The 12,448-nt window shown below is 42.2% G+C and overlaps 1 protein-coding gene across 1 annotated transcript in view; it reads right to left on the bottom strand.

The window, feature by feature from the left end:
* heatr6 (HEAT repeat containing 6) overlaps window positions 1-12,448 on the bottom strand; it is a 19,445-nt gene that overhangs the window by 3,342 nt on the left and 3,655 nt on the right. The window contains exons 5-17 of the mRNA XM_037687400.1: window positions 10,644-10,758; window positions 10,460-10,561; window positions 10,207-10,371; window positions 9,885-10,126; window positions 9,600-9,774; window positions 9,308-9,514; window positions 8,773-8,872; window positions 8,309-8,682; window positions 8,094-8,216; window positions 7,911-7,997; window positions 6,104-6,238; window positions 5,897-6,019; window positions 5,665-5,789 (exon numbers count right to left, since the gene is read on the bottom strand). Of these exons, the coding sequence (XP_037543328.1) occupies window positions 5,665-5,789; window positions 5,897-6,019; window positions 6,104-6,238; window positions 7,911-7,997; window positions 8,094-8,216; window positions 8,309-8,682; window positions 8,773-8,872; window positions 9,308-9,514; window positions 9,600-9,774; window positions 9,885-10,126; window positions 10,207-10,371; window positions 10,460-10,561; window positions 10,644-10,758 (2,073 nt within the window). The remainder of the gene's footprint in view (window positions 1-5,664; window positions 5,790-5,896; window positions 6,020-6,103; window positions 6,239-7,910; window positions 7,998-8,093; window positions 8,217-8,308; window positions 8,683-8,772; window positions 8,873-9,307; window positions 9,515-9,599; window positions 9,775-9,884; window positions 10,127-10,206; window positions 10,372-10,459; window positions 10,562-10,643; window positions 10,759-12,448) is intronic.

Below are 12,448 nucleotides of genomic sequence, written 5' to 3'. Positions count from 1 at the left end.
TCTTCTAACATTTCACGCAATTTTTCTGTCTCTTCCGAGCTCAGAGGTGGAGGGCCTTTTTTCTGGGACTTTTGTGATTTTTTCGCCTCGGGACGTTTCGTCCGAGGTGGGAGGCGGCTAGGTACGTCTTTTTGGGGTTCCTCTCGGTTCCCATTTTTTTGCGTCCTCCGCTGATCCCATTTACGATAATCACGTTCGTCCTCTGAAGGAGGAGCCTTTTTGTCCCAGCGTGCACCTTCATGATGCGGTTTGTTAGTCTGAAAATACTGCCTTTTTTCTCCTTTTTTAGGAGGAGGTGGCGATGAACGCCTTCCTTCTAATTCTAGGGAGTGGGGTTTAACCTTTACACCAGGAAACACTTCTATGGGCGTCTTGGCATGACAACGTGCCTCAAACACATTCACAGCGCACTGTTTAATCTCACTGATGGATTTTTCTCTGTAATTTGCCATCATTTGCACTGACGTTTGTATGTCAGGGTGGAGATTTTTGCTGAAAACAAATTTAAAACCTTCTTCTTCCTCCATCCCGGTTTCATTTCTGTTACCAAAATAAGCTTGGAAGATTCTTTTGTAATAAACTTTTGGATGTTCAGCTTTACCCTGCGTGACCTTTTCTGCGGCTGGGTATCCAGCTGGTCCTGTGCAGGAGTCGTACTCTTTGATCAGAGCTTCACACAGAAGTTTGTAATCCCTTCTCGTTGCATCTGGTAGACGCTCGATGAAGGTAAACACCTCTCTGTCTGACGTGAGTCGTATCAGACTGATCTTATCTTCTACCGTAGCATTAGGATAAGATCTCAATCTGAAATCCAGATCTCTGAGGTACGCTTTTGTTCCAGATGAGCCCATCGGTCCAGGAACAAAGCGTTGTACATATTTTGAGATTTTTTGCAAGTCATCCATTGATGGAGAAGATATCAATGGTCTCACATGCGTGATCAGTTGTGGGGGTGTTACTCTGCCCGTTTGTGTAGGTGTTTGGATGGGTCTAAAAGCACCGGGTGAGTAAAGAGGTCGTTGAGTTTTTGGTGTATTACCCCGACTCTGTTCAGGGTCTGGTTTGGATTCCAGGTCACCTTGCCCAACTTCCTGACCTTTTTCTGTTGCTGCTATTAGTTTCGCCTCACATTTTTTTAAATGTTCCTGGGATGTATAATAGTCATCTTCTAAACGCATATTTAGCTGTTGCAATATGTGTTTATCCATTCTGAGTTCTTCCCGATCTTTGTTAAGCACATCTATTTTGCTATTCAGCGAATCAATTTCTGCATTTGCATTTTGCTGTGATTGAAACATCTGTTCAGAATGTTTTTTTGTGAGGACTTCGTGTTCACTTTTAAATTGAAGGAAGTGTTCTTCAATTTTCTGAACCACCTCTTTTTCACTGTTTAACCTTATTGCAAGGTAATCAGCTTTCTCAACAACCGTATAGAATGATTCTTTCAGCAAAATTGCGATTTTAGCCAGCTTTTCATAACTTGACTTTATGATTTCTGTAGAGGTCACACTTTCTGCAACCTCCTTCAGATTGTCCAATAACTCTTTTGGGTTCATGCGCTCTGTCTGATTCATATATGGATGTAAGGACGCTGTCAGAAGCGCTAATGCGTTCTCCAAGCAGTCCGCCATCCCTTTTGGATCAAAGTCTTTTTCTAACACACCTGTCATGTTTTTCACTGTGTAGCAATTTATCTGTTTAAAACAGTTGCAAGCTTCAGATATTTTACAGGTAAATATTTGTATTCAAGTCAATGAGTTTTCACACTATTTTAGCTTTTGGGTTTACACAGAAGTACTGTTATAAGTCAACTTATTCAAATGTGGGTACCTTTCTCAGGTTTTACCCCAATTCATGAATATTTAAGTAAATGTTCTCGGCAGTGTTACTTGTATGTGCTTATTTTTCAACAGATATCAGTTACCAAGCTCTTTTTAGTGTATTTTACTCTAAAGCACTGAATTTTTTATAAACCTGCACTTTTCTAAAAAGTCTCACAGCAAATCAGTTTAAAGCGTTTTTTAAACCGTTCTGTTCCAGAAATTTGCTATTTTAACAGTTACTCATAGAACTAAGTTGTGAAAAGAAAAAGAAAAGTTGATGATGTATCAGGATTAATCAGTCCTTCCTCAGAAAAACTGTTATTCCTGTTGTCCTCCTGTCAGTGACTTCTATTTAAAATTAAATAGGAAGATTTATTTTTTAGGTGGCAACTTAAACAGAAAAGTTTCTTTTTCCTGATAAGTTTACTCTTATTTAGTGATTTTGCAATTAAACGTGTATTATCTTTCAAGCAAAATGAGTAAACTTTTCAACTCTGTGAATATTTGAACCGTTTCTATTTTTTAAAAAGTTCCTAACTTTATTTTGTACCTTATAAGGGATTACCAGTGAATAAAGTCTCTTTGGTAAATGCTCTTTGCATAAATACCTTTATAACTTTTAAAATGCAAGATAACAGTGTTTATTCAGCTTTGAGGAAGTTTGTTAACTCAAAAATGCCTTACAGAAAAATAAAACGTTTAATTTCACTCTTTAAACCTAAAACTGATGTGAAAACCTGTGATCTTCACGTTTATCCAGAAGGTGTCAGTACAACCTTATTAATTTTAACTCAGACACTGTTTGTGTTGTCCAGTAGGGGAGCTGTCACTTCCTGTGGCGTCCGGTCGTTAGCTGTTAGCTAAAAATTAGCATCGGCTAGACTCGGTTAAAACCAACATTTCTGAACGGATTTTTTACACAAACGTGGCAAAATTTCAACAAGCACGACTTTATAGCATGAACATGAGTTTTGTGGAACAATATTGCAGCTTTATTTAGTGATTTTAAGCACGGCAAAGCTCATTTCCGACATGGGGGAAGTGACGTGACACGTCATTCATCCGGTCGTTAGCTGTTAGCTAAAAATTAGCATCGCTAGCGTTGTTCAAAAACATCATTTAATGACGGATTTTAAACTCTAACGTGGCAAAATTTCAGCGAGTATGCTTCGAAGAACTTAACCAGCGTATCAAAATACACTTTTAAAGCGCTTTTCAGCTTTAAAAAGCAGATTTTATTTCCCTATGAAAACGAATTTTCATTTCCGGGTCACGTGACTGAAATCACCAATGACAGAGCAGCGCAGGGGTGAGAGGAGATGACGTAGCCACGTCAGTCAACCTTTCAGCGAATCAGAGCGCTCCACAACAGCAATATTCAACCTATCACGAAACGTTAAAGCAACTAGCGTGAAATAATTTCGTCACTTTTTCGTCTTTTAAACTGTCAAAATGCACTTTTCTGTTAAAAAATGTAACGAATCAACTCTGAGCTTTGCGGAGTCGGCGCTCCGTGGCACAACGTCTTTAAAAACGGTTAAAAACAACTCGTTCGAACTTTTTTTTTTTTTTTTTTTTTTTTTTTCAGAACCGAGCCGGTCCAACAACCGGACCTCCGTCCGTTTGGACCACAGTTTAAACAGAAAACAGCGTTTCCACACAGCTCAAAACCTTTTTAGCTACGATAACAGGCGTACAAATTCAGCCTTCACAAGACATATGACATTATTTCAGCTTTCATAACATCGCCAGCGTAATACAGCGTAAACATGCAACGTTTTGACTTTCAAGCAGCTGATAAACTGTTACTTTTCATGCCAACACGTAAAAATCTTCACACGAAATACACAGTCATTTATGAGCACGTTACGGGCCACCAACTGTAGTATGTCATATAGGGATATATATTCATACTTTTCACGAGTTCCTCATCTTTCTGACTGTGTAAATGTCGTGCATTGAATTTTAACAGAAATGTAACGAGAGACGTTATTTATCTTTGACCCATCAAAATGAATGCGGTCATTTATTTTCAGAATCAAAGTTTAACATCAAACATTTACATTAATTTGGCAAAATATGAAAATAATAACAGACAAGTTTCACAGATAATAGACTTCAATCACACGGTGGTGATTGAGGATTTTGCTTCAGATATTTCTAAAATATCTGTACTGATTTTAAGAGAAAGCAGAGTTTAAGATGGAAATGGAGATTTATCTTGCAGAGAGATGTGTGAGGGAATTAATCTGTTTGACCAGAAACGTGCACGCTCCTTCAGATCTCAGCTTGCGACGGTACGCTTGATCGAAGTAGAATCGTTACCTGGTTGATGATAAATCAGCTCGGTATAGAATCCTTCAGACTCTTTCAGCGTCTCCGTTGAGAGCAGCTGAAATCCTTCGAGAGTCGTACGAGGTTGTTCAAACAGAAGTTATAATCCCAAAACGTCTCTGGATCATCCTGAACGCGTTTGCATCCAAGAACTCTAACTCCATCACTCATCAGCACTCTGTGTGGAACTCTCAGAGCTCTGCAGCATCAGACTCTTTTAGCTCCATTAATCTTCAGCGTCTGGCTTCAGACTTCAGACTCTGTGCACTCTCTAGTTGAACTCATTCCTGAGCGCAGCAACTGCAGCAACTGCAGCAACTCATGAACTGGGAAGTTGCCACATTTTAAATGGGTCGACTTCCGGGTCATTTGAGAGCTTTTTGATTCGTGGATGGACCAGGAATAGAGGTGTGGTTTGTGATGTAAGATGTTATCAACTTCGAGGTCAGAGAATGAGATTGTTCAACAACAGACAGAAAGATTATTGCAGAAAACCAGACTTTGTGGAGTCTCACTCTGCTGTATCTTCTCAAATAGTTAAACATGACATTTTTTCTCAGTAAACATTTTAGTTGACCGAGAACCGACCTTTAACATACTTACAAAACTTGCTCATTGCAGACAGAAAAATCAAGAAATGCATATTAACCTGATTTCTTCTTTGAATGAGGAATAAAAATCATTACTTACTGTTTATGTAAAATAAAAATGAGTAGTTCTCTTCAACCTGTAAGCATTGAGTGAGCTAACACAATTTGATTATCAAACATTTGTAAAATAGTAATGATCATAGAGAATTGTCTTTTCTGCTTGATTAATTCAAGAAAGAAAGTCACCAGATGGCTCAAACTGTATTTCTGGATGCAGATCAATGAAATAACAGTCTCTTGTTCATCTGATCAGATTTGAGGTCAGATCAGGTTCACTACACCAGTAAACTTTAGTTACGGAGATAAAACTTGGTGTGGTAGTCGCTGAGAGTCATCCCAACTCCGATTACAGAAGATCTTTGTTTAAAACTCACTCAGGCAGTCAAGAAGACGGGTGATCTGTCTCTTCAGGACAGGTTAGTTTATTAAAGAAAAGTTTTGACCAAACAAAGATCTGAGCTGGAATAAATCTTTAAAAATGAATCATCTCTGTGGTAAAGATGAACTGTTGGAGCATGTCGATTCCCTGAAGGTTTCCAGTGTGCATCATTTATTCAACAACATGTGTTCCTCCTTTTAATGAATGACTTTTAAAATATATTTTGTTTCATACAAGTATTTTCATTACATATTTTAAAACTTGCTAGAAAAATCTGATTTGTTTGAATGTAATTTAAAGCAGAAACGTTGATTTTTAAAATGTTCAGATGTTTAAAAACCATCAGCTTTTCAGCTTTTGCTCTTCAACTCTGGACATGGCAGAAGTCAGTGTTAAATCCTAATTTTTATGAATAAATTTGTCATTGCTTCAACTTTTCATGTAACTCGTCCCATTCACTTCACAGGGTGTAGCTTACATATTGATGATGAGCGTGTCGGAGAGGTTCGCGAGGGCCCACGCAGCTTTGGTCCGAACGTTCATAGATCGATCGTCGAGGGCAGCCAGGATAATGTTGGCAGTGTCTGCCACGAACATCACATCCTGTGAGGAGAAGTTCGACCAAACAGACATTATTTATTCACATTCTGCACACGTTCATCCCTTTGTTGTGTTGACTGCATGCTGATGATAGGACTTAAGGTCTCGACCTCTCTCAAACACGGGAACAGGATGTAGACGCCCAACGCTCGGACAGCTGACGTCTTCACCAGGTGGTTCTCAACGTAGGTCAGGCCCAGCAGCACAGTGATGCACATCAGTTGAGTTTTCTCCTTAAAAACATCACATGTCCGTCTCTGTGAAGCTCAGAGCTCACCGGGTGCCAACAGGAGCTGATAGAACAAGAGGAAACTCACAGGAAGCTGCACGAAGGCCTGCGGCAGGACCGAGGCCAGCGTGTCGCAGGCGCTCGCCTGCAGAGCGGGATCTTTGTCGTTCTGCAGCGCTCCGTTCAGCGGTCCGCTTAACACGTCTGACCAAAGCTGCACCACCTGAAAAAAACATCTGTGTGAAACTACAAGCCTCCAGGGAGGTCCGTTCATGCATTCAGGTCTTTGTAAGGGTTCTGTTTGGACTGAGAAGTTACATCCGCTTTCCCTCCAAAAACAATTTAATGGAATAATTCTGAATGTGGAACTGAATTAAATTTTTATTTAAACTCCTCTGACAGGGATGGACTTTACTGATACAAGTAAAGCCATAAAAATTCATAAAAATCAAATGGATATAAAAAACACATTACTGTATAACAATTTAGTATAAATTTAATGAACACATGAAGGTGAAGATGCTCATCTATCATCCAGGTCAGGGTAAATAAAAAAAAGGTTAAAAAACAAAACAACTGGACTTCTGTTCTGAAGCTGAAGATGTTTCTCTTCCCATCTGGGAGGTTTTATCAATTCTAAAATGTCTGGAGTGTGTGGAGTTCACAACTTTATAGAACTGCATGAGACGCCTGGTTGTGGACGTATGGCGCTTCACTAGTCTCAACTCTGATTGGCTCCACACCGCACCAGTTAAGGGCTTACCCACTGCTGGTACCCACCCCCACTCAGCCCAGTTTATGGGACCACCTTGTTTGTGGTTCCAAAAATGAACTGCTCCGAGGTGCCGATGTTGACGTAAGCAGGCAGCAGCCGTTGATTGGCCAGCGGAGCTACGTCACTGGATGACCCGCCCAGCAAAACTACAAACTACATCTGAACCTCCACTTCCTCTCTGATCGTGTTGACGGGCGACGCCACAAGAAATAAGCGCATTTACAGAGAGATATTGGAGGTGATGGCACAGCATGGCTACACCTGGACTTATAAGCAGATTCCAGGTCTGCTCCACTCCAACTCACACTCACTCAGGCAGGTGACCAAAACATCTCTCTGTGAGCCAGGCAGACAAAACCTAACGAGCCTCCATTGTGCTGGGCGAGTAGTTTCAGTCTAACCTGCAGCTGAACCCAAGTCCACAACCAGGCCTCGCATGCAGTTCTCTGAACTCCACCCACTCCAGACATTTTGAATTGATCAAGCCTCCTGGATGGGAGAAGAAACGTCTTCAGATTCGTAAAAGTCCAGTTTTTTTTTATTTTTAACTTTTTTTAATGATCAATTAAGAAATAAAAAACAGTGTTTATGACTGAAACAGACAAACGATTTGGAGTTGTTTATTTTTTTGTTTGTTTTATGTAACGCACCCTCAGATAACTTTTGTTGTGAATTAGTGCTATGAATAAATTGAGTTAAAATTAAAAGTCAGACAAGTTAAAACTCAGATGATTGATTCTGCCTTAATACTCACATATTATTATAATTTGTAATAATTTGCTCCACTGGGTTTGAATTAGTCACAAACAAAAAGTAATATATAATAACTTATAATAATCTATAATAACTTATGACAGAGAAAAGATTTCGAGATCATTTGTGTCTTTTAGGGAGATCAGCAGAAGTCCAGTTGCTCTGAATTTTAGGTCAATGTATTACACAATGTTTACCTTGTTTAGTCCTCCATGCCACAGTGGTGAGTAATGGTGACATTGATGTAAGTTTGCATACGTGCACCATGTGACTGACACTTCTGCTGAAGTCTGTGAGACTAATTTTGAATGATTTCCTTGAAACACACCTGGATGATGCAGTAAAAACAACACAGTGTTGAACTCACTTGGTTTATGGGGACCCTGGAGCTCTCAGGGCTGCTGCTCTCTGCTCTGTACTGCAGGATTATTCCTGTTCCAAACTCCACCAGGAGCTACAGCAAAAACAGACGCACGTTTTCTTGAGCATATATAAATGTAAGAGCAGCTGCAGGGTCCATTTCTCATACATAAGCAGTGAAGGGCCTGACCTTTGATCCATGGAGTTGTATGGAGGGGTCAGTCTCCTGGAGGCAGTGGGCGCTCACCTGTCCCACCTCACACAGACTGGACTGAGTCAGAGGGAAGTAGCCCCGCACCAGGTGGGCCAGGACCTGAGTGATGTGCTTGGATTAAAAATACTAAACAAAATATGCTACCACTTTAGAAATGACTGTTTTAATTTGTTCTTCCCTCCATGGCTCACCTGTAAAGCTGCTAGTCGAACAGGTGGGGGCTCTAGCGCAGCCCCCCCTGCTGTTCCCTCAGCATCAGGCTGGTCCTCTCTGGGCTGAGTGACCAGAGACACACAAAGCTTCAGCAGCCACGGTGGGGAGCCGCTCCCCTCTGTTGGTGTGCGAGGAACGTAGGGGGAGTGAGGCGATGCTGCAGGTACACGAGCGGGCGAGGCCACACCGTTTCTTTTTCTCCAGCTGAGAGCTGAGTCCTGCGGCGTGCAGGAGCCCGACGCTCCGCCGCTGTCCTCCGGCTGCTGGAGGAGAAGCTGCACCTCTGGGAGGGGGGCCTGAGTCGTCACCAGGGCACCGTACAGCGTGAGCACTGACACACGAACGGTCACGTCTAGAGAGAGAGCATGTGTCCAATCAGAACCAAACTCTTCGGACCGATTCTCTGAGAATGCGTGACGTTAAAGGATGACAACAGACAGACCTCTGTGGCGAACGTAAGAACGGATCTGCTTCCAGAGCTGGCTGAGCAGTCCGGGTCGGAGACGGTGGTAGGGAGCATTGGACACCAGGAACGCCAAACACTGAGGGACAAAAGTAAGCTGTGAGGCGGTGCGTGTTCTGTTAGCAAAATATCTCATGGACCATTGGACAGATTTTAATGAAACTTGCAGTAATCTCGTCAACCTTTAGGTTCAATCTAATTAAAGATGGCTGCCACAGCCAACTGACCTTAAAATCCCAAATTGGCTCTAACTCAGTCACTTCTACAGGCACTGACCTAAAGGCTGGTGTGGTAGTAGCTGAGACTGATCCCCAACACATAGTCTGAGCCCTAACAAACTGTGTGTTTAAAACTGAGAAAATTATTTGGAGCCAACTCTGTTGACAAACTAATACTTTACATAAAATACGCAACAAGGAAGCCTAGACCTTTCATTTTTAGCTGTAACTCGAAGGGTACGGTTCACTTCAAAGGGCTTCACACAAACAGAAGCAAACAAACAACAACATCCCACCTTTATGACCTGGGTGAGTGTTTGAGGCGAGGTCTCGGCCAGCAGAGCCAGGCTGAGTGCTCGGTGCAGCTCTCTGATGGCGGTGGCCAGAGTGAAGGAGAACGGGGTGTAGGACGTTCGGGGGGGTGCCGTGTCTTCAGCCGCAGCCAGAAAATTACGGGAGCCGTCGAGTATGGCCGACAACACCTGGAGCGCACACAGTCGCACCTGGAAACAGAGATAATAACCCAGATGCAACATATTGCGTAATGCATCAAATATACTGATGAGAAATATCTCCGGTGAGTCGAACCTTTGGCGAGGAGTCCTTCAATATAATCGTGAGGAGGGTTAGAGGGGGTGGACCTCCAGTATGGGAGTCAGGGATGAAGGAGGACCAGTATCCATACAGAGTCCTCCTCTCCACAACTTTTACCACTGCCAGCATGCAGTGCAGCGCTCCTTGACGCACACGGCCATGGAAAAGTCTGAAAGAGTAAAATAATGAAGTCTAAAGGCGTTACAGCGTGTAGATAAACTTTTAGAACACGGTAGAACATAAAAACATTTAAAAGGTCACGCATGTTTGGCTCCATACCTTAGTTTGCTCTGTGCATTTCCTTCTACATCAGAAAACTCAGAGTCTGAACTGTTGAACTTCCATGAAGGGTAGAGAAACGAGGAGGAAGATTTTAACGTCGTCTCCCCATTGTCTCTAAGTCCATCTCCTCCTCCTCTCTGCCATACAGGCACTGCCTCATCTTTCTCCTCCCTGTCATCCTCTCTACTCTCATCAGCCTTTGTCTTCTTACCTTTTCCCTTTGGTTTCCTCTTTTTTTTCTTAGGAGAAACACAAAGAAAGCCATCACAAAATGACACTTGATGACAGGGTGACCAGTACAGATGGATGCTCTTCTTACACCAGAAGCTTTTCCGGTAGCGTCAGCATCTTTCTGTGTTTCTAAAGATTTTTGTGGTTCAGCCGGCTTTTCTGCAGAGATGCCTTCATACTGAGGGAGGAGCGCTGGGTAAAGCACGGACGGCCACTCCACGCTCAAACCTGGAGCTCCTTGGAACATCAGCCTCTGTGGAACAGGAGCAAGATTTCAAATGGATGCTCAAAAATGTAAAAAAAATGTAACAACATTTAAAAAATATGGCCCAGTTTTCCACCTTAAGCGCAGCTAGTGCAGATCCAAGGTCCTCTCCTCCTCCAAACTTCCACTTCCCACCTGAGAGACAACACTGAAGACCCTTCAGTGCTGCTTGGATCACCTGCACAGAAAACAGCCAGGTGTGATTAAATATGCAGGTTTTCCCCTCTGAACCTTCAGAGCAACACACCAGGTATTCATACCATGCAGTAGAAGAGGTCGTCGGTGTCGGAAGGTTTAGTTGACTGCAGCGTTTTCAGAAACACTCTGAAGCAAACACTTCTGTACTGATCATCCAGTGGTGGCTGACCAGGGATCCTGCAGAAGAATAATCCAGGGAACAACAAGAAAACGGCTTTAAAACTAAAATACATAACAAATGTCACTTAATGTCAAAGCCCTGATAGTAGTTAAGATCAATACCATTATGCTTCCCAACCTCTGGTAACTGAATACAGTCCTCAACAAACAAGGAGACCACATGAGGGATTCATGGACATATTTTAGGAAAACAAGAGAGTATTGCTTGATTTCCAAACTGTTTTTTATTGGTTTTATTTTGTTTTTTAACAGAACTGTATCGAACCTTCTGTGAATCACTTCAGATTCAATTACTAAAAAACAAAGACCGAAAAAAAATTACAACCAGTTTTTGATGCTAAATTTAACTTGTGTTTACGCAGATAAATAAAATCCTTCCTGGGGCGGCTGTGGCTGAGTGGTTAGAGCAGTCGTCCTCCAATGCGAGAGTTGGGGGTTTGAATCCACCAGCAGTCACATGTCGAAGTGTCCCTGGGCAAGACACTGAACCCCTCATAGCCTCTGATGTGTGTCCCATCAGTGAAATGTGAATATAAAATATGAATGTGATCTAAAGCACTGATTAGTCTCATTAGAATGATTTGTTCAATTAGATTTGTATAGATCTAGTAGAGTGCTGTATGAATGGGTAAATGAGGCACAGATTGTAGTGTGAAGCACTTTGAGTATCTTGAAATAAGATAGAAAGGCGCTATATAAAAGTACAGTCCATTTACCATTTACTTCCATCACTCACTGGTTTTAATGTATAATAACTGCTTGTTTCTGTGTGTTCATTTCTCTGTCTGTTAGCAAAATACCTAATGAATAACCTGATGCATGCTCAATAATCCAGGTAGAAAAATCTAAAAAAGTTAAATCTGGTCCTCTGGACATTCAAAAAAAACAAAACAAAGCAAATCAACAAAAAAATGTAGAAACGTTTCGTCTCTCATCCAAGAGACTTCCTCAGTCTGAGGTGCTGTATTCAGCTCAGTCTCTTAAATAGCACCTTCTCAGAGTGGATCAACCAGTTTTGCTGCTGACAACCAAAACCAGCTGCTCACATGCTCAAGAAGGACCATCAGTCTAACAATGGATCAATAGCACACTGATGGCTGTTTACTATTCACAGAGGGCTGAGTGATACTAGCAATAACAGCATTGTAAGAGGGGGACAGTTGAACCCGGAGGCCTCCACCCCTGTTTAATGATGGACGGTTTCTTTTCACAACGATGGCCTCCTTTACTCCTCTCTCAAACCATCGTTCCTCTCTGTCCAGGATGTGAACATCTTCATCCCTGAAAGAGTGACCGCTGGCCTGGAGATGAGTGTAGACCGCAGAGTCCTGGCCTGATGATGTTGATCTTCTGTGCTGGGCCATCCTTTTGGCCAGTGGCTGTTTTGTTTCCCCGATGTAAGACTGATCACAGCCCTCCTGACACTGAACAGCATACACAACATTACTCTGTTTGTGCCGGGGGATGAACCAGTCTTTGCCGTAATGTATTTTGGGGTTTAAAAGCCACTGGGACGTTATGTTTAGAAAATAAACGTCCCAGTTTCTCTGATACTCCCTCAACATATGGAATGACCACTGGTCTGGGTCTGGGTTCCTCCTTTTCACCTGTTGGCTGACTGGAGTCCTGTTTGGGTTTCTTCTCTGCTTTCAGGAAGGCCCAGTTAGGATATCCACATTGCTCTAGA

Source organism: Nematolebias whitei, chromosome 14 (genome assembly GCF_014905685.2).
Source record: "Nematolebias whitei isolate Nwh7 chromosome 14, NemWhi1, whole genome shotgun sequence".
NCBI lineage: Eukaryota > Metazoa > Chordata > Actinopteri > Cyprinodontiformes > Rivulidae > Nematolebias > Nematolebias whitei.
The sequence above is the reverse complement of the archived record's forward strand: the minus strand, read 5'-3'. Positions and strand labels throughout refer to the sequence as shown.